Raw genomic sequence first — 19,914 nt, 5'->3', positions numbered from 1 at the left:
TTTTGTATTCCGGTTGTCTGAGGGCTTTAAGGATGACTTTTTTTTTTTTTTTTTTTTAAAGCCGCCTTAGCTAGTGGGAAGACTGCTGGATGTACAACTTGGGAAAAGGAGACTTTTCCTGCCACCCCACCCTGCCCCGCCTCTCCTTCCCTTCGCCAAAACTTCAGGGTTAGGAGAAGAGAGACAAAGGCCTTAGGTCAGGGAGCGCTCTCACAGGCAGGGTGGAGGATCTGCAGAGTCCAGCGCTGGGCTCCTTAGACAGCCTTCTCCCAGAGCGCTCTGGGACGTACTGCCCTTCATTCCCTCTTTCCCTGACCAGGAAGACCTCCGTGGGGCCGGAAAACCTGCTGTGGGGTCTCTGGGGGCTTGTGGGCCTGCCAGTCCAGCAAGAAACTAACCGCAGGACCCGTGAGCCCAGAGGAGAGGGTCAACAGCCTGTATCTTCAGTCCAGGCAGCCAGCGGGAGTCCCCACGTGTACGATGTGATTTGATTTGACTTTTCAAATCAAAGTGCATTGACTGTGGCCCAAGGAGTTTACGGCACATAACTATCTTAATTAAACCTGCTGTAAACTGACAAATCACTTCTTGCTCTGCGTACAGGGCTTAGAGAGATGGTGGCATGGGGTCTGGCAGAAGCTAGGCTTGGGGGGGATACTGTTTAAAAGAAAAAAAAATAGTGCATATGAAGCAAAGGCAGAAAAGAGACCAGAAGCACATGTGGCTGCGGTGACTTGAGAAAACAGATGAACTGAAACTAGGAAACAGGATAACAGGGAGGGAATGAGTCGTGGCAGTATCAGGGGTGATGGAACCTGCACTGGGCAGGCAGGGAGCTGGGGTGACCCCAGGTTGTCCGTGAGAGTCCAAGGTGCCACTAGTGGAGGTTCTGTCACCATACCTGACCCTGCATTTTCTTTCCCATCTTTCCTGCTACGTCCTGGGGGCTCTGAGCACCGTTCCCAGGAGTTCTCCCTGGACACTGCCAGCTCACAGCATAAAGGAGTGGCTGTCATGCTTTCCCTGCATACTTGTACTGCAACTCCTTGCTAGGAGCCAGAAGAAGACAACAGTTGGGGCAAGTGGTCATCACAGCATTCCAACTGGGAGCTGAAGCAAAGAAAAGTTATCTGGGAAAGCAGTAGCTGTGTAGACACACACACACACACACACACACACACACACACACACATCCCAGATCCAGTGTCTCTACTGCCAAGCACCAACGAGGGTGGGGGATGCTGTTAAGAAGGAGGAAGGGTCACTTTGGGGTCCTCTGCCCCAGGGCAGGAGAGATTAGAGGGTGGCAGTGCTGGAAAGGGCGGGCACTAGGTCTTTTTCCTCTTGGCATGTGCGAAGTGGGTAGGTCTGTTTCTGAACTATTGTGGGGCTGGCTGCACAGTTCACCTTGTAGAGGCAAACTTCAGCTGGTTTTGGATCTACTTGCCTAAACCAGATCAACTAGGGGACACCTAAAGCCAAAACATTTCCTTGGCTAAAACTGGAAAAGACAAGTTTTTCATAGCTTGTCTCTGTGGGAGATGCGAGTGTCCCTGACCGCAGGGGTGCCTTTGAAGGGGGTTTGCCACTTTGAATTCCAGTTACCTTCCCATTAACTAGTCATTCTCTGATCTCAACAGCAATCTGATGCCAAGAACTCTTTATTTCGTTAGGCTGACATTCGCAGAAGCTACTTGCAATAGTTTAAAATATTGCATTTTGTGACACATTTAAGCCCAGGTATGTTTCAATACATTGTTTTTCCTAACAAGTCCTTTTAACTAGGGTTCTCACTTCCATGCAGAAAAAACACAGATACATGGATAGACATTGCTGTAATGGGAGAGAGAGACACTTACTTTTCGTTCTCAGAGAAATTCTTTAGGTACTACGAATTCCATGGACCTGAACGACTGGGCTGCCTGCTGTTGTTTTAATGAAAGTCCTTTTATCTTTTTAAATTGAACCATGGCTCTCAGGTGGGAAAAGTATTCTTTGTGATCAAGGACAAATTTTTCCAAAAATTGGACAATCAAAACAAAAACTTAGCACGTACCGTTCAGCATGAAAGTCCTTACGGAAAACAACAAAATCTCACCGCAATCCGTGAGCTGAAGTCAGAACGCAGTGAATGTTAATTAAAATGCGAACTATTAAGGAAACACCACGGATTTCTGTCCCATCCCAAAAGAAAATCTTTAGGAATCCCCCCCATCCCTCAAATATTACACTTGTTCTGTGAAGCTTGAGTTACTGTCAATGTGTTTCTTTCTTCTGAAACAACAACAGTTCACCTTTCAAAACTCTTCTCCCAGCGACACAATGATGATTGTTCTCCAGGCAAGGACTTTTGAAACAACTTTCACACATTCACACTCGCGCACCCCACAGAAAGGCAGACAGACGTCGATTTGTGAAAATGGAAGGGGGGTTGGGGAGGGAGAGAGAGAAAGGGAGAAACAGGAGCTTAGGAGCTTAGGTAACTAACAAACCCAATTACTAGGCTTTATTGATACTAAAAGGAAAAGTTCCCCTCATAAAATTTCTCTGAGCTTATTAGTTATTTAAATCAGCCCCGGGGCTGGACGAACGACGCCGCAGGCACCTTCTGTCGGCTCCTGGAGGTGAACCGCGGAAGTACCGCCCTGACCTACCACCGCCCCGCGCTAGCTCCTGGGCGCCGGGGGCCAAGGCAGGCTCTGGGAGCAGAGGTGAGCCACTTGGCAGGGAGAACGGGCTTGGCACGCCGCGTGCCAGGCGGTCCGGCACTGCTTCGGGTGGGACTCGGGTGGTACTTGGCTGGCAGAAACCAACAGGTCACGGCCAAGAGTCAGGGTGTGGGCTAGGAGGCCAACCCGCCGCCAGTGCCGAGCCTTGCGGGCGCTCTGCTGGCCACCGGCCGGCGTCCAGGATGCGTTCTGTTTTGTGTGGGCTTGGGACTTGGTAATCGGGTGGGCAGCAGGTGAATTTGCGCCTGTCTGGTTTGTTGTCCCTTTCGATAGCGGACAGTCCTACAGTGTGTGTCAGAGAAAGAAGAGAGAGAAGAGAGAGAGAGAGACGCTGGGGTGCGCGTGTGGAGTTAACAGTAGACTTACTTTGAAATAAGCCCCAAGCTACTCCCAAGGAAAGTCCTCTAAGTCCGACCAGGGCCTTCCAAGTTCTGACGTGGCGCCAGGCCCCCCGCCAGGTGATGTCCGGCTCGCCTTGGCCGCGGGGCCAGAGGGAAGGTGCTCGGGTGGGAAACAACTAAGCCACCTGGGCCGGGACCGATGATGGGGGTGGGGCCTAGCCATGACGGACTGAGTGGGTGTCCACGGGGCTTCGTGACACCGAGGGGACAGTGGAGGCGTCAGGCCGGGAAGCCTTCCAAACTCCCAACGACTGCCGATGGGTTTAGAACGCAGGGCTGCCCGGCCGGCCGCCCGCCCCGTCCTTGGTTCCAGTAAGCGGCCCGAGACCACAGGCAGGCACCCTCAGCAGGTTTTCTCGCCTGTTCGGGGAACGTGGTTCAGCCAAGACGAGCGCAAAGGCGCGATGCTCTCGGGAACTCGCTCCACCGTGGGCCGCCTGGGACCCAGCCTCTGGAACTCTCAGTCCTTTCCAGAGGTGGGCGAGAACTTGGCGAAGCTGGGCCGTCTGGAGTTTAGGGTGAAGATTTTGGGGGGCGTGGTCTGGACTTTCCAGGTGCACTTCTCATTCTGGGGTGTGTGTGTGTGTGTGGTAGCGGGTAGTGGTGGTGGTGCTGGAGGAACTGCGGGCGCCGGTGTGGAGCGCACGCTCGAGAGTTTCGGTGCAGAGGGTCGCTGCGGGACCTGGAGCGGGGGACCTGCCCAGGTCCCCGGTCGCATCCCTGGCCTCGGGACGCGCGGCGATGCGGAAGGGGCAGGCTCGGGGGCTGGCTCGGGGGGGATGCAGAGCCGGCGCCGCAGGTTTCGGTTGAGGCCCACGCGGTGGCGCTGTCGGGGAGAGGTCGCCTCGGTCGCGGCCGGGACCCGGGCGGTGACGGCGCTCCAGCTTGACGCGCGACCCTGCCGACCCGCAGAGGCCTAAGGAGTTTTCCACCTCCACTCTAGGTCCCCTGTGCCTCGGCCTTCGCGCCGCGCGCTTCCCGAAGGAAAAGGCTGCGGGTAGAGGGCGCGATCGCGGGCCCCAACTCCTGAAGCCCGGGGCGGGGGCGGGGAGACCAAGCAGCGGCGTCTCCCCGGGGCTGTGTCTTTTCTTTCCCACTTGGCCTTGTTCCTCCCGTCCTGCACAGCCGAGCTCTAGAAACAATTTAGACTAGCGGAGCCTTCCCTTCTCCCGCGGCGGCGGCTACAGGAGGTGCACCTAGAACTCCCTGGGCTCTTGAACAAGGATGCCTGCCCCGGGAACTCCGGGGAACGCAGCCCGAGCCTCTCGGCAAGCGCTCACGGTCGGCAGGCCCTCAGCCATGCGGGGGCCGGCTACCCGCATCTCCCACCACGACTGTCCCAGCTGTGAAACCTATCGGCTCACTTTCCTCGCCCAGGGCGGGCGGTGCGCAGCCCCCTATCCCAGTGCAGGAAGCTCAGGACCCACCTTTGCGCCTCCCTCTCCACCCACTAGGCCTCCGCACTGGCGCGGTTTCCCAGAACCCCGGCCCCCCACCCGACCTCTCCGGTGCCCGCCTAGCGCCGACCGCTCGCCCACCACCCTTCTCGTAGGGGCACGCTCGGTGGGCGGAAGGGAGGAGGCAGGTCCCGTTGTCCTGGTCCCGGGCGCCCGACGGTTTCCCTGCCGCTCCGCCCCTGCCAGGCCCTCAAGTCGCCAGAGGAGCAAGGAGTAATTTATCTTTGCCTGGCGCGGGTTGGGATTTGTCCGGCTCTGATGCCAACCAGGAAGGCGTGCAGATAACCAAGTAAGTGCCCCCCTCCCGCCCTCATGCGCCTTGCCCCTTCGTGCTGGTCAGTCCCCCAGATGCCCAGCAGCGGACTGGGGAAGAGCTGGAGCCCACCCTGCTCGCCCCATCCTTCCAGGCATAGCCCCTACGGGCAGAGGGAAGGGTTCTGGCCCGGGCCCCCTGCCCTCTTGGCACAGCCGGTTTCCAGCCCGAGAGCCACTCCGCTGTGCTGTCGATGAAAGTGTGTGTTGCCCAACTCTCCACCGACAGCCAGCTGCAGAAACTGGCTTCAGATCTGGCGTGGGCTACTATTGCTTTGCTTTGCTTTTCTCTCTTTCTTTTTCTTTTCTTTTTTTTTTTTTTTTTTAAAGAATTTCTTCTCTCCTGCCTTACTCCAGCCCTGCAGTGGGGCAAGCTGTGGGGGGCGGGGGAGGCAGGCCCAGTTTGTGGTTTGGTTCTCAGCAGCCGTGGAAGGCCTGGGCGCGGGCAGTTCGCAGAGTTCTCCCCCATCCCGGGGCGGCACGCGTGGCTGGAGCTGGAGCTCCCAAGCAGGCAGCAGAAGCCCCAGGCCTGCGTGGGGGAGCCTGGGCACGGATGCCGGCCCGGCAGGGGACAGGGTACTCCGCACCCCACACTTTTCGCCAGGGCGCTCAGGCTTTGGGCGGTCCGGGCAGAAAGGCTGACCCGCACAGCGAAAACCTTGGTGACCGCAAAGAGAAAATCAAGAAACGGAATCGTTCAAACGTTTGGGCCCTGGGAGTACAAGAAAGACCTGACGAGACAGAGGGAGAAAGGGCACGAGGGGCATGGTTACACACGGCTGGTGTGTAAAATCATACATCTTGGTTTGGAAAATAATACATCTCAGCGTGATCCTGGAAGGCAGGCGACCTTTGACTAAGTGGCAATGTTGTTGATGATGATGATAATAATTAGAATAATAGAATTGAGACTGGGAGAAGGAAAGTCTGAACGGATTTTCCTACTAAAAAATCAATGAGAAACAAACCGAGGGACCAAAGCGTCCCTCATCTATGAACTGTTAGGAGAACAAAAAACCAGCTTTCTCCAAACGGGCAAAAATTACATACAGTTTTGGATCAGATTATCAAAAAAGACTAATGTAATTAAGCCAACCTTGGAGTGCGATTTTGTTTCAAAAAATGTTTGGAAATAAACCACGTGAGGCATACAAAACGAAACCAAACAAAAAAAAATCTTGATTCATCATCAAATTTATTTATTTACTGTTTGAAAATGTAAGAAATCCTAGGGAAAGATTTGTAAAAAGGCTATTTAAAATATCTCTTGTTGTAGAAATTAAACCTGCTGGAAATAATTGCTGACTTCAGTTGAAATAAGGTCAATACAAAAATTGTGCATTAAAAAGCATAAGTAATTTGAAACAGAGAAGGCTTTTAAAGGGGCCAAAACTAAGGGGGGGGGGGAGAGAAATCCCACACCAGGCATCAGGCGCACAACTTGCTAGAGTTCCCCTTTTTTTACATCGAAGAAATTTGTAATATGTATTACTACACAGGAATGTACACATATTTAAAGTACATTTTTTTCCCTAATGTCACCGCCTTTGACATTTCCCTGTCTGCTCACTGCGATCTGAACTGTTTTTCGACTTTTCTTTTGCCCCAAGTGGGAGACGCTTTTCACTATCAAGAACAGACAAGAAAAGTCGTGAGTTTAAAAAGGTGTACACTACAAAAACAAACTAAGCCACAATGCACTTTTAATTGTGCTTAATTGCATCCTTTATTTAAATATCCCCTTCCTAGGGGGTTTAATAATTTAGAATCAATAGTTCCCTTCAAAACATAATAAAATATTTACACTTTATAAAATATTAACTGATCAACAATACGGCCTTGTTGTTTATGAGCGCGTGTAGCTTTAGTCCCCTAATCGTGCTGTTGACACAAGCCGGGGGCAGGTTAGCGAACTGCACGTGAAAACCTCGCTGGTGGTGTTGATCAAATAGCTCATTAATGACAGGACGGATCGCTCCAGCCATTCGCATCATCTGATACAGTAACAGTGACGAATCACACAGGAAAGAGCCTGGCTAAACCATTTGCATGTTTTGTTTTTCTTTCCAGAAGTCCTGACGTCCTAATATCACCAATTCTAAGTTCTGGGAACATTGATCCGGAAGATTCCACAGTTAGGACCAAGGTAAGGAAGGGAAGAGCCTTCTGACCTAACGTTAACGTATCCGCAAGAGAGGCGCCTCAGCTCTTTCTAGAACGCGGCTCGGGGTGGCAGGGGTAGTTTTTTTTTTTTCTTCAACGTCCCCTTCACAAATTAAAAAAAAAAGTTTGTCGATCAAACTTACAGTTTGTTTCTTTGCTGCCAAAACCTTTTAACTACCACCACGTGCTGAAGGACTCAGCCACTCTGCTCTCACCGACTTGGCATTTGTGCTTTTTCTCGGACCCGTCCGACCGGGGCGGAGGAGACGGGGAGGACAGGTTAGGGAGGGAAACAGAAGGCTGGCGCGGTCTGCGACCCCCGGGCTGCACCCCGGCCCGTCCAGGCGGCCTTTCCGCCGGACTCCCGCCTCCCGGTCGCCGCGGGCTCCCCGGGGTTCGCTGGGTATCGGGGCGCCCGGGGTTAGGCCGGGGGCAGGTGTTCCTTTCTGGGACCCCCCACCCCCTTTTCTTCCAGAGGCTCTGGAGCCCCGCAGGTGACGTGGACACAAGTCCACGGAGGGGGGCGCGGCCGGCGGACAGCGGCCTACACCGGGGCGCGATCCGGGGACGCGGCTTTCAGCTGCTCCTGGCCCCGGGCCGGGTTTTCCAGAATTGCCCCGGAGCGCGTTTCCCGAAATCGCACTTGGTTTGGCCCTCTGGCGCCGCCGTACAGAGAAGGCTTCTTAAGGGGGACCGGAGGCTTAGGCTGTGAGCTGCAGCGGGGCGTCCTCGGGGTCCAGGGGATCCGGAGGGAGAGCCGCGCTGCGCGGGGGCGGCCGCGATCCGGGGCGCGGGTGGCCTTCTCCGGCCTACAGGCCGGCGTGGTGCGGGGGGGAGGGACACGCGTCCACGTGTTCTTGCTCCAGGTCCGGGCGAGTGTCCGCAGACGCCCCAGGCGACGCGTGGGGGCCGCGGTCCCTGCCCACGTGCTTTGCCTTAAGGAGGCGCCGCTCCCGGGTGGGAACGCGGGGCAGCGAAGCGCGGCCGCGGGGCCGGGCCCGCCGGGCGGGGGCCCGCGCCACCTTAAAGCGGCCCCGGCGGCCGGAGCCCCGGCGGCGGGCGGCCGCGGCCGCGCGAGTCGGCAAAAGTTTGGTGTGTCGGGGACGCTCCGGCGGGGCCGGCTGGGGACGCGCCTGCGCCGCCGCCCCCGCGGACATGGAGGCCAGGTCCCCGCGCCCCGGCTGGAGGCGCGCGCCCCGGCCCTCGCTCGGGACCCCCGGAGCCCGAGCACCGGCTGCTCCCCTCGCCTCACGGCCTCCGCCGCGCTGCCGTCCGGGCTTGCCCCTCGTCCCTGCCGCTGCCCACAGGCTCGGCGCCTCCGGGGCGACCTCCCTCCCCCCCCCAGCCCCGGGCCATTGTTCCGGCCCCGCCGGCTCCGAGACACACTCGGCCCGCCCCGCACCCGCGGCTGCCCGCGCCGGGCGAGCCTCCCCAGGCCCCGGGAAAAGTTGCTCCCCGGAGAGGCGGAGGCGGGGGGGTGGTGGGCGGAGGCGGCGGGTGGGGGGAGGCGGTCGCCCTCCCATCTCCAAAGTCGAAAGTACTTGGCGTGGTGAGCACGGAGCCCCCCGCACAGGCTGCTGCTGCTGCTGCCGCCGCCGCCGCCACCGCGGCCGCCTGCGCCTCCCCGGAGACGCGGCACCCGGCGCCCGCCTGGTCGCCACCCGCCTCCGCGCAGGGACCAGTGCGCCCAGGGCTTGGGCGAGGCGGCCGCGCCCTGGACCCGCCACCAGGAGGAGGACCAGAGCTGGCCCCGGCGCCGCCCGCGCGCTCCCACCCGCGCCGGCCGCCTCGCGCCGCGCTCCGTGCCCCTGCCCCGCGCTCCGCCGCCGCCGCCCCGCGCGCCCCGTCCTCGCCACCCGCTCCCGCCGCCGATTCTCTTCCCCTGCCTCCCGCTCCCGGATCGCCGCTTCCCCTCCCGCCGCGTCGGTCCCTCTGCCTCCTCCGCAGCCCCGCCGCCGCCGTAGGGTCGCCGCGCTCGCAGCGATTGATTGATTGATGTTTAATTTCCTGCCAGGCGGGGCTCCCCCTCCCCCCTGCAACCTCCCCAACCCTCCTCCCCGCCCCCCACTCCCCTCCTTCCCTGCGGTGGACCAGTCTGGCTTGGGCTTAGATCCGTTCCCCCTATTCCCATCCCGAAATAACCCAGAGACTTCCCCTACCCCCACCCCCAAATTATTATTTTGAAGGCGCTAGATCTGGGGACGGGAAGGGGGAGGGGGGAGAAATCGGAAACCGAGGACAACCCAAAAGGACTCACTTTGCCTGATGACTCAACGCAACTAATAATCATCTCCCTCTCAGAGTCTCTGCGGCTTGTCAGTGAGTCCGGCTCTGGCTGCTGGCAGCGGCGGCCGCGAGGGGAGAGGCTGGAGGTGACAGCTTGGGCGGCCGGCACGCTTCCTCCGGCGCGCGGCCCCGGGTCCCCCCGCGTCTCCTCGGCTCCGGGTGGCACCGGCCCCGCGGCTCCAGCCGCGCCTCCTGGCGAGTCAGAGGCCCTGGAGCCGGCAGCCACCGCTGCCGCCGCCGGCCGGTCCTCAGCCCTTTCTCTCCAGCACGGGTCTCCTTCCCGAAGGTGTGAAAAGGCTCTTTCAGCCTCCTTCCCCCTCCACGTCCCCTCCCCCGCTCCCTTGGTGCCCCTTCGGAGGAGCCCTCCTTTCCCTCTCCTCCTCCTCCTCCTCCTCCCCCTTCCCCCGCCCCCCATCATCATCATAACAAGCATCTCTGCACGAGAGGAAGACACCCTGACCCAGGACCTTAAACGTTAGGACCTGGGGAGGCGGAGAGGGGCCGCAGGGAAGAGAAAAGGAAGACTAGGGGAGCCTGCACAGCCCAGCACCAGAAACTTTTCCATCCTGGATTCTCTACTTTTGCTCCATGGACAGAGCCCCAGCCAGCCAAGTTTCAGGCAGACCGTGAGCAGTAAGTACGCAGGGCGAGGGTTCCCGCATCACGCTTGCCTGTCCGGGGAAGCCCACTCCCCCTCGCCCACCTCCCACTCCTGGGGCTAGGGAGTGCCCCCCGCGGGACAGCCAGGCGCGCCGTGCGGGGGCCGCCCTCGCCCGCGGCCCTCCGGCACCCTCCCGCCATCCTCGCTCTCCCCTCTGGCCACCCCCACCTTGTCTCCTGGGCCCGGGGCGGCGCTGCTCCTTCGGCGGCGGGAGCGCCCGCTAGGACTCTCGGCGCACGGCGGGTGCGGCGCTCCTGCCTCCCGCGGGTAGCGGTGACAATGCGAGCGCTGCTTCCTCAGGTGTCTCCCCTCCTTCTGCGGTGCCACCCCCTCCTTCCTCCAAATTCAGGGGTGGCCGAGACCCGCGACTGCAATTGCAGAACGCGCTGGCATCCTGGAGACAAACTTTGCAAAGCAATTCTAAATTGGGGAGGTCGTGCGTGGGGTCGGGTGCTCGGTGGCCAAGTTGTGCACCTAAGAATGTAGATACTTTTTGCTTTTGAGTTTTGTTTTTTTTTTTTTAACTGAGGAGCTTTAAAAAGGCCCACGGATCAGATGGAGATAAGGACGCTGGCAGGTGATAACGACCGTAGCCCCTGCCCTAGTGTCGGACCTTACTCCGGAGGTGGTAATGCCTCTCGGAGTGATTTCCGACGCGTCTTAATATAGAAGGAGGGTCAATTTTACGCAAAGTGTGCTTGTCTCAGGATTTGCCCCTGGGTAGAGGTAAAAAGCCGGGATCAAGGGGTCCTCTTGCTCTTCGGCCTTTGGCTCCAGCCTAGCCACTCTGGGCGCATTTGTCAGGTGACTAATTCGGTGACCGACTGACTTCTGCACACAAACGCTGCCGGGGTGAATCTGTGACGTTCTCTTCCACAACCCTGACCTCCTCTCGGGACAGAGAGCCTGGTGCATCCCCGGAAGGGTTTCTGCTTCTAATGAATGGGCGAACCTGCACGCTGGCTCCGGTCGCGTCTGATTATGCGCCTCGGGACCCCGAGCTCTGGGCTGCGGGCGGCCCGGCCTAAGGTGTAGATCTGCTCCCAGGCTTGGGCCCCTCGGGTAGCGTGGGAGGAAGTTTGCGTGGCTGTGGTGCCGCGCTCTGCCACTGGCCTGAACGTCTATCACGTGTGTGAGCGGTTTTCCCTCTTTTTTTTCCCTCCCCCTTCCCTCTCCCCCGCCCCCTCCCTAGGTCCCTGCGCGTTTTATTGCGACCTGCCGGTGGGAACTTTGTCTCCGAGTCGGAGCAGCATGGAGCGGCGGAGCGAAAGCCCGTGTCTGCGGGACAGCCCCGACCGGCGGAGCGGCAGCCCCGACGTCAAGGGGCCTCCCCCGGTGAAGGTGGCCCGGCTGGAGCAGAACGGCAGCCCCATGGGAGCCCGCGGGAGGCCCAACGGCGCCGTGGCCAAGGCCGTGGGAGGTAACAGCCCGGAGCTGGGAGGCGCGCGCAGCCCGCGGCCCAGTGATAATGGTCCGGGTGCCAGGGTTCAGGTTGATTAGGTGCTGTCTCGGTGTAGGATTACAGGAACTCAACTCCAGGTTGCCAAATAATGCTCTAGTCGCCTCTCCTCTGCAACTGGTAGCTTCATCTTGAGTTGAAACACGAAAGTGGTTTACCCAGAGGGTGGCATTTTTTGGGCACTTTGCCACTGTGTGCTGAGGTGTTGGCAGGTTTATGTCACAGCCAGCTAACTGTTTCTAGATTTTCCTAGAGAGCTTTTTAGTGCTTTAACTCTTTTGCCTTGCCTTAGAGTGTCGGCTGTGGGGATGAAGTTTAGGCACCCTGGTTTGTGTGGAGTAGTCTTTCCTGCGCGCACCAGTGCTGGAGCAAGAGGCTTGGCTTTACTTTGCTGTTAGGACAATGCTCCTAGGCAAATGAGTGACAACTGCGAATATTTCCTGTAATATCTCAAAGCGGGAAATAAGGAATCATCAGGAATCTAAAAGGCACTTAGAAAATAGCCGCTGCTCTTGTCTATGAAGTTTGTGCATGCGTTTGTAACTTTGTTGGGAATCACAGGACAGTAGGTTGAAATAAAAGCCAAAGCAGGATAGCCTGCTGGCTGCATGCTGTTTCCCTTCCTAAGAATTTGTTTTTGTTTTTGTGTTTACTTTTGCTACTTCAGCTACTTCCTTTATAAGTGATTAGAAAAAGGAATCTTATTTTTAAAAAGAAAGTTAAACATAAAATTATGTGGAAGTTTGCATGCTGTTTGCTTAATTGTCTTAGATTTAGGTGCACAAGTTTACAGGGTTTTTTTTTTTTTTTTTTTTGGTATGTTTGGGGGTAAATCAGAAGGTTTTTTTTTTCTGGCCTTAAGGCATTTCTCCCCCCCCCCCCCCATTTTCCAACAGTAGCTTATTTAGTATAATTCTTCATGTTGACCTGTCTGAAAGGCATAAAGCCCTGGCAAAACTTAGTGATAAGTTTTCATCCCCGTATTTCAAGTGTCTGTGTGTTTTTAAATAGCAAACTGTAAATGGCCACCTCCTTTTAAAAAAGTTAAAAACAAGCATTTTACAAGATGACACATCTTTGTTTTTACTTATTTTGCTTCCTCTGTTTCTTCCTGGTGCTGGTTATGATCAACTTTTTGAAAAGTTGCCCCTTCCCAGCTTTCAAAGTTTTAAACAGAAGATTTGGCCATAGATGGTACAGGCTGGTATCTGTCTGTTTGAAGACTAGAAAATAGATTTAATGAAGCAAAAGGAAACTGGATAGTAATGTGAGCTGCTTCTCCAGAGTAGGGCTGCTTAGTACCCTGTGGCTGGAGCCATTGCTTGGGACTTCTCAATTGTTGCATGTGAGAAGGAGAAGTATGTCCTGAATATGTCGGATCCACATGTGAGATGAGAAGTATTGCTGAGGTTTGATTGAAGCATCATTGAAAGTCCTTGGAGACAGCGTTCTTAAAATGGCCTTATGAACAAAGAAGAAACTTGGAGTAAAAATTCAGTCTCTTTCCAAACACTTAATGTATTTCACTAAATGGAAAGAAACCTCTAAGAATTTTAGAATGTAATTATTGACAAGTGTGTATCCCTTAAAGAAAGTGGCTTTTGTTTTCATTGGTATCAGGTGAAACCGTGAAAGAAAATGCCTCATTCTGTTGACTAGGGATACCTGTAGTGTTGGATAGTGGGTTGCCTTCCAGAAACTGTAATTCATAGGTGACACTTCATATCAATTGGATACAGACTAAACCTATATCCATGAAGAATAATGGCTTCGTTTCAACAACCTGCCTTAGTTACTTGCTTGGAGGTTTCACTTAAGTCATATCAGAGATCTCTTTAGCTGTTTTCCAAACAGAAAATAAAGATGGCATTTTCATATGTACCATATGTAATAGTTAATAATGCAAGTGGACGAAACAGTTTATGTGTGTGGATTTTTCATGTTTGTTTTCTGAAAAGGATAATTTGGAGAACTTCAAAATACTTAGAATATAAAATTTTGATAGTGCAAGATTTTATTATTGAATGTTAGTGATGATTTTGTGGGTTTAAGTTTATATGGCTTCCAAATGTTCATGTTAGTAATTCAGTTTCTTACTTTTAATCATATATATATGGATGCGTATAGCAGCAAAACAAACCCCCTCAGAAGTACATTCTAAATTAAAAAAATAAAAGGCCAAAAAATATATTTCTAGTTAGAGACACTTTATAATTGAAAGATTATAGGATAAATACATAATATGTTATATTTTCTACCTCTAGGAATCCCTTTGTTTATATTTTGTTTTGTAAAGTAATATAATAAGCATAAGTAACTACAAAGATCCTTACAGCTCCACATCATTTATTACCATTTTTGGACATATTACAGTCCTGTTAGTGCTGTAAATATTGGTGAGATAAAATGAGTGTGTTTGCAAATAGAGTTTAAAATTTGGGACTATATATTTGTCAGTCTTTAGTGTTCCTTTTTCTTGAAAGCTGTCCACCCAGAAATAGGGAAAATCATTAAGTGAACTGTTGGCCCAATAAAATAGAGATTGATCTTGCTATTTTTGATAAGCAGTGAGGCAAATAAATGTTTCTGAATGCGTTGGTTGCAATAGTAAATTCTGCTGTTGTTACTCCTTTTTTTTTTTTTTTTTTTTGCGGAGAGAGATTTTGTGTGTGTGTGTGTGTGCGTGAAGTGAGAACTTCGTATTCATAAAAGGAGGGCATTAATTTAGTGTCTGGATTTAACTTGGGAGGTTGTAGACACACTACCGCTGTTTTCATGGTTGTGTTTTAATAGCGGACTTAAAAGTTAGTACATTGTTTACAATGTGATTAGCTTTAGAAGATTCTTGTTGGAAACAAGATCAGTTTTGCTCTCTTTCTAACACTTTCTAGGATGTTTTTGCTTGTCCTCAAGCACTGTTTTAAAGCCTGTGTGTAATAAAATAAAAGTGCCCAGATGTGTATGATAGTCAGCTTTTATGGAAGGTCCTCAGGAAAAAAAAATAAGGCTAATATCTCTTTAAAAAACATATGAAGGCGGGCTGGGAGAGAGTTTAGAGCAAGCAAGAGCACCGGTGTTGACAGCTTTATATCCCTGCTGGGTAACATTCACTTACTAGAATTGGCGTGCCCCTCTCAGCCAGTAATTCACTCCATAAGTATTTCGAAAAAAGGATGATTAATGGTGGGGAAATTTATATTGTGAAATTGTTGATTAAAACTTACAGATCTATAGGACGACTTAGAAAAAGAAGAGACTATCCAGGCTTTCAAACACCAGAATCAGAGGACCCTCTTCACCAGCCTCAGCACAGGCTGTAAGGCGTGCTCTGGCAGTGCAAGCTGCAGCCTGAAATGAAAGTTCAGCCAGCCAGGGTGTCCTGCCCCCCGCCCCCCACCTGCTGCAAGGTGCGGACCAGTGGTGCTTTCATGACAATAAATTACTGTGTTTCGTTCATTGTTAACGCAGGCATTTTCGCTTTTTCTTTCCGACAGCTTTATTTAAGCTGAATGAACAGCGCTTCAGTATACCAGATGGTGTATTTGCTGATAGGAGGCATTCAACATCAGAAATCTTTCTGAGATTTTTCATTTTCCTTTGATTTGTAGGTATGACCTTTTTGGTGTTACATGTTCTAGGTTTTATGGAAAAAAATGTTTAAACTTTGGGAATATCTTTTAGAAGACACAGGAAGACTTCAGAAAGTTTATGGAAAATACGGCTTATGAAAAACTGGCATGATTTTCATAAAATTTGTGTGCCACAATAAACTTATCTTTAAACTCCATCCCCACAAACTCTTTGCAGTATTCTTTAGTTGCTAGTTTTAGAAAAAAAAAGTTTTTTATTCCTCAAATCACTTATTTTTCAAAATAATCATTTAATTTGATTAAGAAACTGTCTGCTGAAACGGTCTTATAACCAGCCCATCCAAAGTAGATCTGTTCTGCTTGCTACGGGGCAGTCCTTTCAAGAACATAACTGTCCTTTTTGCAAGGAGGGGAAAAAGCCATTATGCGATCCTCACTGATGTATTCAAATAGGGAGGCAGAAGTGAGCAAGGTTGTTAGAGGCAGGACCTCATTCAGGGCCGAACACTGTCTAGAACAACGGCTAGTTAAATTGTGTACATATGGGACATCTCCCTGCAAATTAAGAGGAGGAGAAAGGCAGGCCAGGTAGCTGAGTTGCCTTCATTCCCTGGGGTAGAGACATTGGACTTTTTGGAAGGAGTGTGGCTGTGAAAGGTATTTGTATACTGAAGTGCACAGAGTGACTAGAAATGTGGAACTGTAACTTCTCAACCTGAGGGGGGAAAGAAATGAAGAAAGGGCCCTGTCCAAGGGTGAAGACTCTGGTGCTTCTAAGAAGGACTGAGAGAAATCCTGTTGGGAGGAAAGAATGTATTTCCCTTTCCTGTCCATATTTTCTTTTCACAAGGTTTGAAGATGTTTTAAATAGAGTGAACTTTGGCTTTGGGGTCATCCAACAATTTAGTGTGTCCTCTGTAGTTTTGCTGAGGTAGAAAAATAGCCCTTCTCTAAAGTGTTTTTAGTCCTTGGTCTGTTATTAAAATAAAGATATACTTGGTTAAAAAAAATATATGCAATGGAACATACACATTAAACAGAACATAGGGTATCCGCCCCTTAGAGTCCTGAGCGTAATTTGATGTTTCAAGTAATTTTGGAAGCCTTATGTTCCATCAACAGAAACCCCACTGACCATTACATATTCAGGATCATGTGCAGTGAAATGCGAGTGTGTGTGTGTTGGAATGACAGAGATGTCCCTTAAGGCAGCTGCTTTTTAACCCCTGCAGAAAATAAGCAGCATCATCCCTTCCGTAGGGACTGTCACTTTCTGAGCTATTATGTCAATTCTTCCCCCCCCCCCTTTTTTCTTGGAATATGTTTTTTCCATTTACCCCTATTGGCAAGGAAATGGGACTAATTTATTAGCTATCTAAGAATTTGAGTTTGAGTCACTTGAAGAATACAGAGATCAGCGAGGCTGTGGTGATTTTGTATAGCTGGCAAGGTGTACGCGGTGAAATTTGTTGATTCTGCTTTATTCCTGTCTTTAAAAAATTCAGTATAGAATACTTTATCTCTGTATTTAAAAGACATGTTAAATTACAGGGCTACATGTGATTTTTTGTGGTCACACCTATTTTTCAGAATTTTTAACATTTCTTTTGAGATAAAATTGACAAATTTCACCACTCAAAAAGTTTCTTTAATGATCTCACATTAGATATTTAAAATATGTACAGTTTGTTTTATTTCAAGAAGCCAAATTTCATTCTCTTTAGCACGCATGTAAATCAATATTCTTTTCTGTTCTCTTATTTAATAAGCAGTTTTTTTTAAAGCCCAAGTAACTGATACGCGATAGCATAGTGATCTCTGTAATGTTCTTTATGTGAGTGCTGAGATACAATGGCATTTTGGAACATGCTTAAAGACAGAGCATTTGACAAAAGTTGTATGTTTAACAGTTTGTCAGTGAAAAGTGACAAGTGGGAAATGACAAATGAAATGTTGGCATCATCACTCTTTATTTTGATAAAAATGTCTCAATTTGCAGTGATATAGTACTGTTTCGTATTATTTCATGAGTTGTGTGAGATGCATAAGGGGAATTTAGATTTTGTGAACGGGAAATTAGCAGCTCAAACTCTCTTTTCAGAAGCTTTGGCAGCAAGTCCTTCTTCCCCACCCCTGCTCCCCAAGAATAAGAACAGCAGTGAAACGTTGGATCTAACCCATACATGTTAGCTCATTAGGTTTTTTTGTTTTTTTTTTTTTGGACAAAAAAGAAAAGAGCTGAAAATGGTTTCAAGTAGGAGACCTTTATGCTTAGCTCAAAAAATGAAGAAGGGAGTTTGCCTTTTGGCTTCCATTCTTTCCTTTATAGCAGTTTGGAAGTGCGTGATACCCTTGTGGTGACTGAGCCTGCCGGGTGCTTCCCCAGGTCACCCCCTGCTCTGCAGCATTGAGAGGGCCAGGAAGCATTGTTATGTACAAAGGGCATACCATGCTACTACTTGAGGGTAATATGACAGATATCCCAGTATTCAAGTAGATACCCTGAGTGGAAATGAGGTGTGGCTAAAATAAAAGCCAGTTGAGGATTTATATTAAAAAATAATAATTAAAAACCCCACCATAGTAGTTAGCTCTGTTGCAAGAGACCAGCTATTTCTCTTCCTCTTTTTCATAGAAGTAAGCCCTGTAAGCATGGAATGCTGGAATGCTTTTGTAAAAAATGTTCCATGGTAGAGTTTTCAAAATCATGAAACTCTTATCAGCATATGCATTCCTTAATTAACAGAATTGTTTTCTGGTTTAATAGCAGGTAATTTAAAAATTGTGCTGAAATAGTGTAATTAAATGGCACTGGAAGGTTGCCTTGGAAATTGCCTTCTATGACTTAGCGTCTTTTGCTTCTCTTTTGCAGAGTTTTACTTAGTCTAGGTGTTTTTGAAAAAAGGGCTAGGTGAAGGGACACACACAGTAAATGAGCTTTAGATATATAATTGTGGCAGTTGAGTTTATAATGTGTCCTCCCCCCCTTGATTGATGCCTTTCCCTTTAAAATGTTAAAAAAAAGTAGATGTTATAGTTACCAGTTTGATAAATGCCTAAATTGTAGCAAATGTATTAATAGACATTTTGCGAATTTCACCCTTGTCATAAAATTGTCACTGAACTGTATCAGCCTAATGGCAAGCATATTCTTTATCTGTGGTTATGACACGTTAGGATAATAAAACCCTTTGGGCAAGTACATTTTAGTTTGAGTTGCTCCTACTACTATTAGGTGCCAGTGTATCAGGCAGATTCAGTTTGTGCTTGGGTAGTTTGCTTTATCACTGGGACGGTGCTCACTGTTGGTTATTAAACTGTAGCACAGCATCAAAACAAGGATGAGAAAACCAAGGGAGAGCACTGCCAACTCTTACTCATCAAAAAGGGGACCTGTTTTCACACCAGGAGAGCTGGTTGGTGCCCACTGATGGTTGCACGCCTCCTGCAGTGTGCACAGCAGCCCAGTATCTTTCTTTGTTCCCTTGAAGACTTGCACAGATGTGTGTGTGTGTGTGTGTGTGTGTGTGTGTGTGTGTGTGGAGGGGAGGATAATAGAGATGCCAGTGTGTTTTTCAAAGCACTTAGAACCTACAGAGGTGAACTGAGCATTTTTCCATAGAAACAATGCAAATTTCATCATATTTAGCACTGATATATTTTTCTTACTTTCAAAAATATTTCTGCGTATGTTTTTATATTTGCTTGGAAAGTGTGGATCTGATTTTAAAAAATACAGTTGATTATGACTGATATTCTTTCTTTTAGATCAGAAAATATTTTCTTGGCAAAGAAAATAAATTTGGTTAAATGTTATGCCCATGACTCTTGGGATATGACTAGAGGCATGTTGCGAAAATAACCATATATTTAGATTTCCCAATTCTGGTCTCTATTAAAATTGAACATTTTATTGTTTCAAGTGTTTATGTATATGGGGAAATAACAAAATTGAGATATTTTAATGACTTATTAGGAAAATGCGTTCACATCAGAACTCTCAATAGCAGTGTTTTTGAAAAATCATTATTACAGTTTTGTTAACAGAGTAAGAACTTTTTTTTTGTCATCTTAGGATGCTCTCAGAGCAGTGTGACAAATGTCTCTTTAAGTGTCGTAGTAAAAGAAAATGACTTGTCTGCCGAGCCAGTGGAGAGTTTATGTTGTTTTGGACCCATTTCCCAAGCAGTGATCGAAAACAGATTACAATAACAATTATACAATCAGAAGATGCAATATCCATTTCTGCTTTAATTGAGTGAAAGAATAATAAAAACATCATTAAGAAAAATGAGGTGGACCTGTCACAATGTACACATTTTTAGGCCTGGAGAAGACGCAGAATCACTAGAGTGCTTTTCGCTTGTTCTGTAGTATTTGTCAGCCACAGTCTGTTCTGGGAAGAGATCATTTGGTCCTTGCTCATCCCTGGAGGAGCCCCTGGGAGGGCATCCCCAGGAGGCAGTGAAAGTGCTCATGGACTTTGTTTTCATAGACAGTCTGGCCGTTGAAATCCTGTTCTAATCAACTCTACTTGAATGGTGACTAACCCTATCCCTCCCATCCTGTATAACCTGAGTCAGAGGAAGCCAAAAATAAGGAATGGGTCTCTCACTGCACAAGTTCTGCAGGGAAGGCCTAGGTGTGGGCCCAGGTGTGGTCTCTGGGCCTGCTGTCCTCCTCGGACAGTCCTCATCAGGCTGAAGGGGAGAGAGGAGGGAGTCACAGCGCCTTCACTTCTTCCACGCACACCTGGGTGTGGCAGAGTCCCCATGGCTGCTCAGGGGACACGGACTGTCTCCTGAGTTGCGGAGGACCTGACTTCCGTTGACTGCCCTTGGAACCATTAAATCCAT

At 50.2% G+C, this 19,914-nt stretch overlaps 2 protein-coding genes across 4 annotated transcripts in view; both read left to right on the top strand.

The window, feature by feature from the left end:
* The first annotated feature begins 2,113 nt into the window (after positions 1-2,113).
* Positions 2,114-7,061, top strand: LOC131480389 (uncharacterized). 2 transcript variants are annotated; one of them, XR_009245484.1, is made up of 2 exons: positions 2,114-2,711; positions 6,970-7,061. XR_009245484.1 is itself a non-coding variant. In XM_058664797.1 (2 exons), the coding sequence occupies exon 1, from the start codon at positions 3,388-3,390 to the stop codon at positions 4,048-4,050; it is 663 nt and encodes a 220-aa protein (XP_058520780.1). In that variant the 5' UTR covers positions 3,061-3,387; the 3' UTR covers positions 4,051-4,876; positions 6,970-7,061. The 2 variants fall into 2 exon arrangements, 1 of the variants encoding a protein (XP_058520780.1); XM_058664797.1 differs by lacking the exon at positions 2,114-2,711 and adding an exon at positions 3,061-4,876.
* A 2,117-nt stretch (positions 7,062-9,178) lies between these two features.
* The window catches only part of SATB2 (SATB homeobox 2), a 175,832-nt gene continuing 165,096 nt past the window's right edge, over positions 9,179-19,914 (top strand). The window contains exons 1-2 of one of the 2 annotated variants that reach the window (XM_004576949.2): positions 9,179-9,981; positions 11,202-11,429. In XM_004576949.2, the coding sequence (XP_004577006.1) occupies positions 11,261-11,429 (169 nt within the window). In that variant the 5' untranslated portion in view covers positions 9,179-9,981; positions 11,202-11,260. The other variant, XM_058664796.1, reaches the window with a different exon arrangement.

This window comes from Ochotona princeps, chromosome 5, assembly GCF_030435755.1.
Source record: "Ochotona princeps isolate mOchPri1 chromosome 5, mOchPri1.hap1, whole genome shotgun sequence".
NCBI lineage: Eukaryota > Metazoa > Chordata > Mammalia > Lagomorpha > Ochotonidae > Ochotona > Ochotona princeps.
This window is presented reverse-complemented; position numbering and strand designations above follow the sequence as displayed.

Excerpts from the sequence above, each read along its gene's own strand:
- LOC131480389 (XM_058664797.1), top strand. The coding sequence starts at position 3,388 with ATGGGTTTAGAACGCAGGGCTGCCCGGCCGGCCGCCCGCCCCGTCCTT.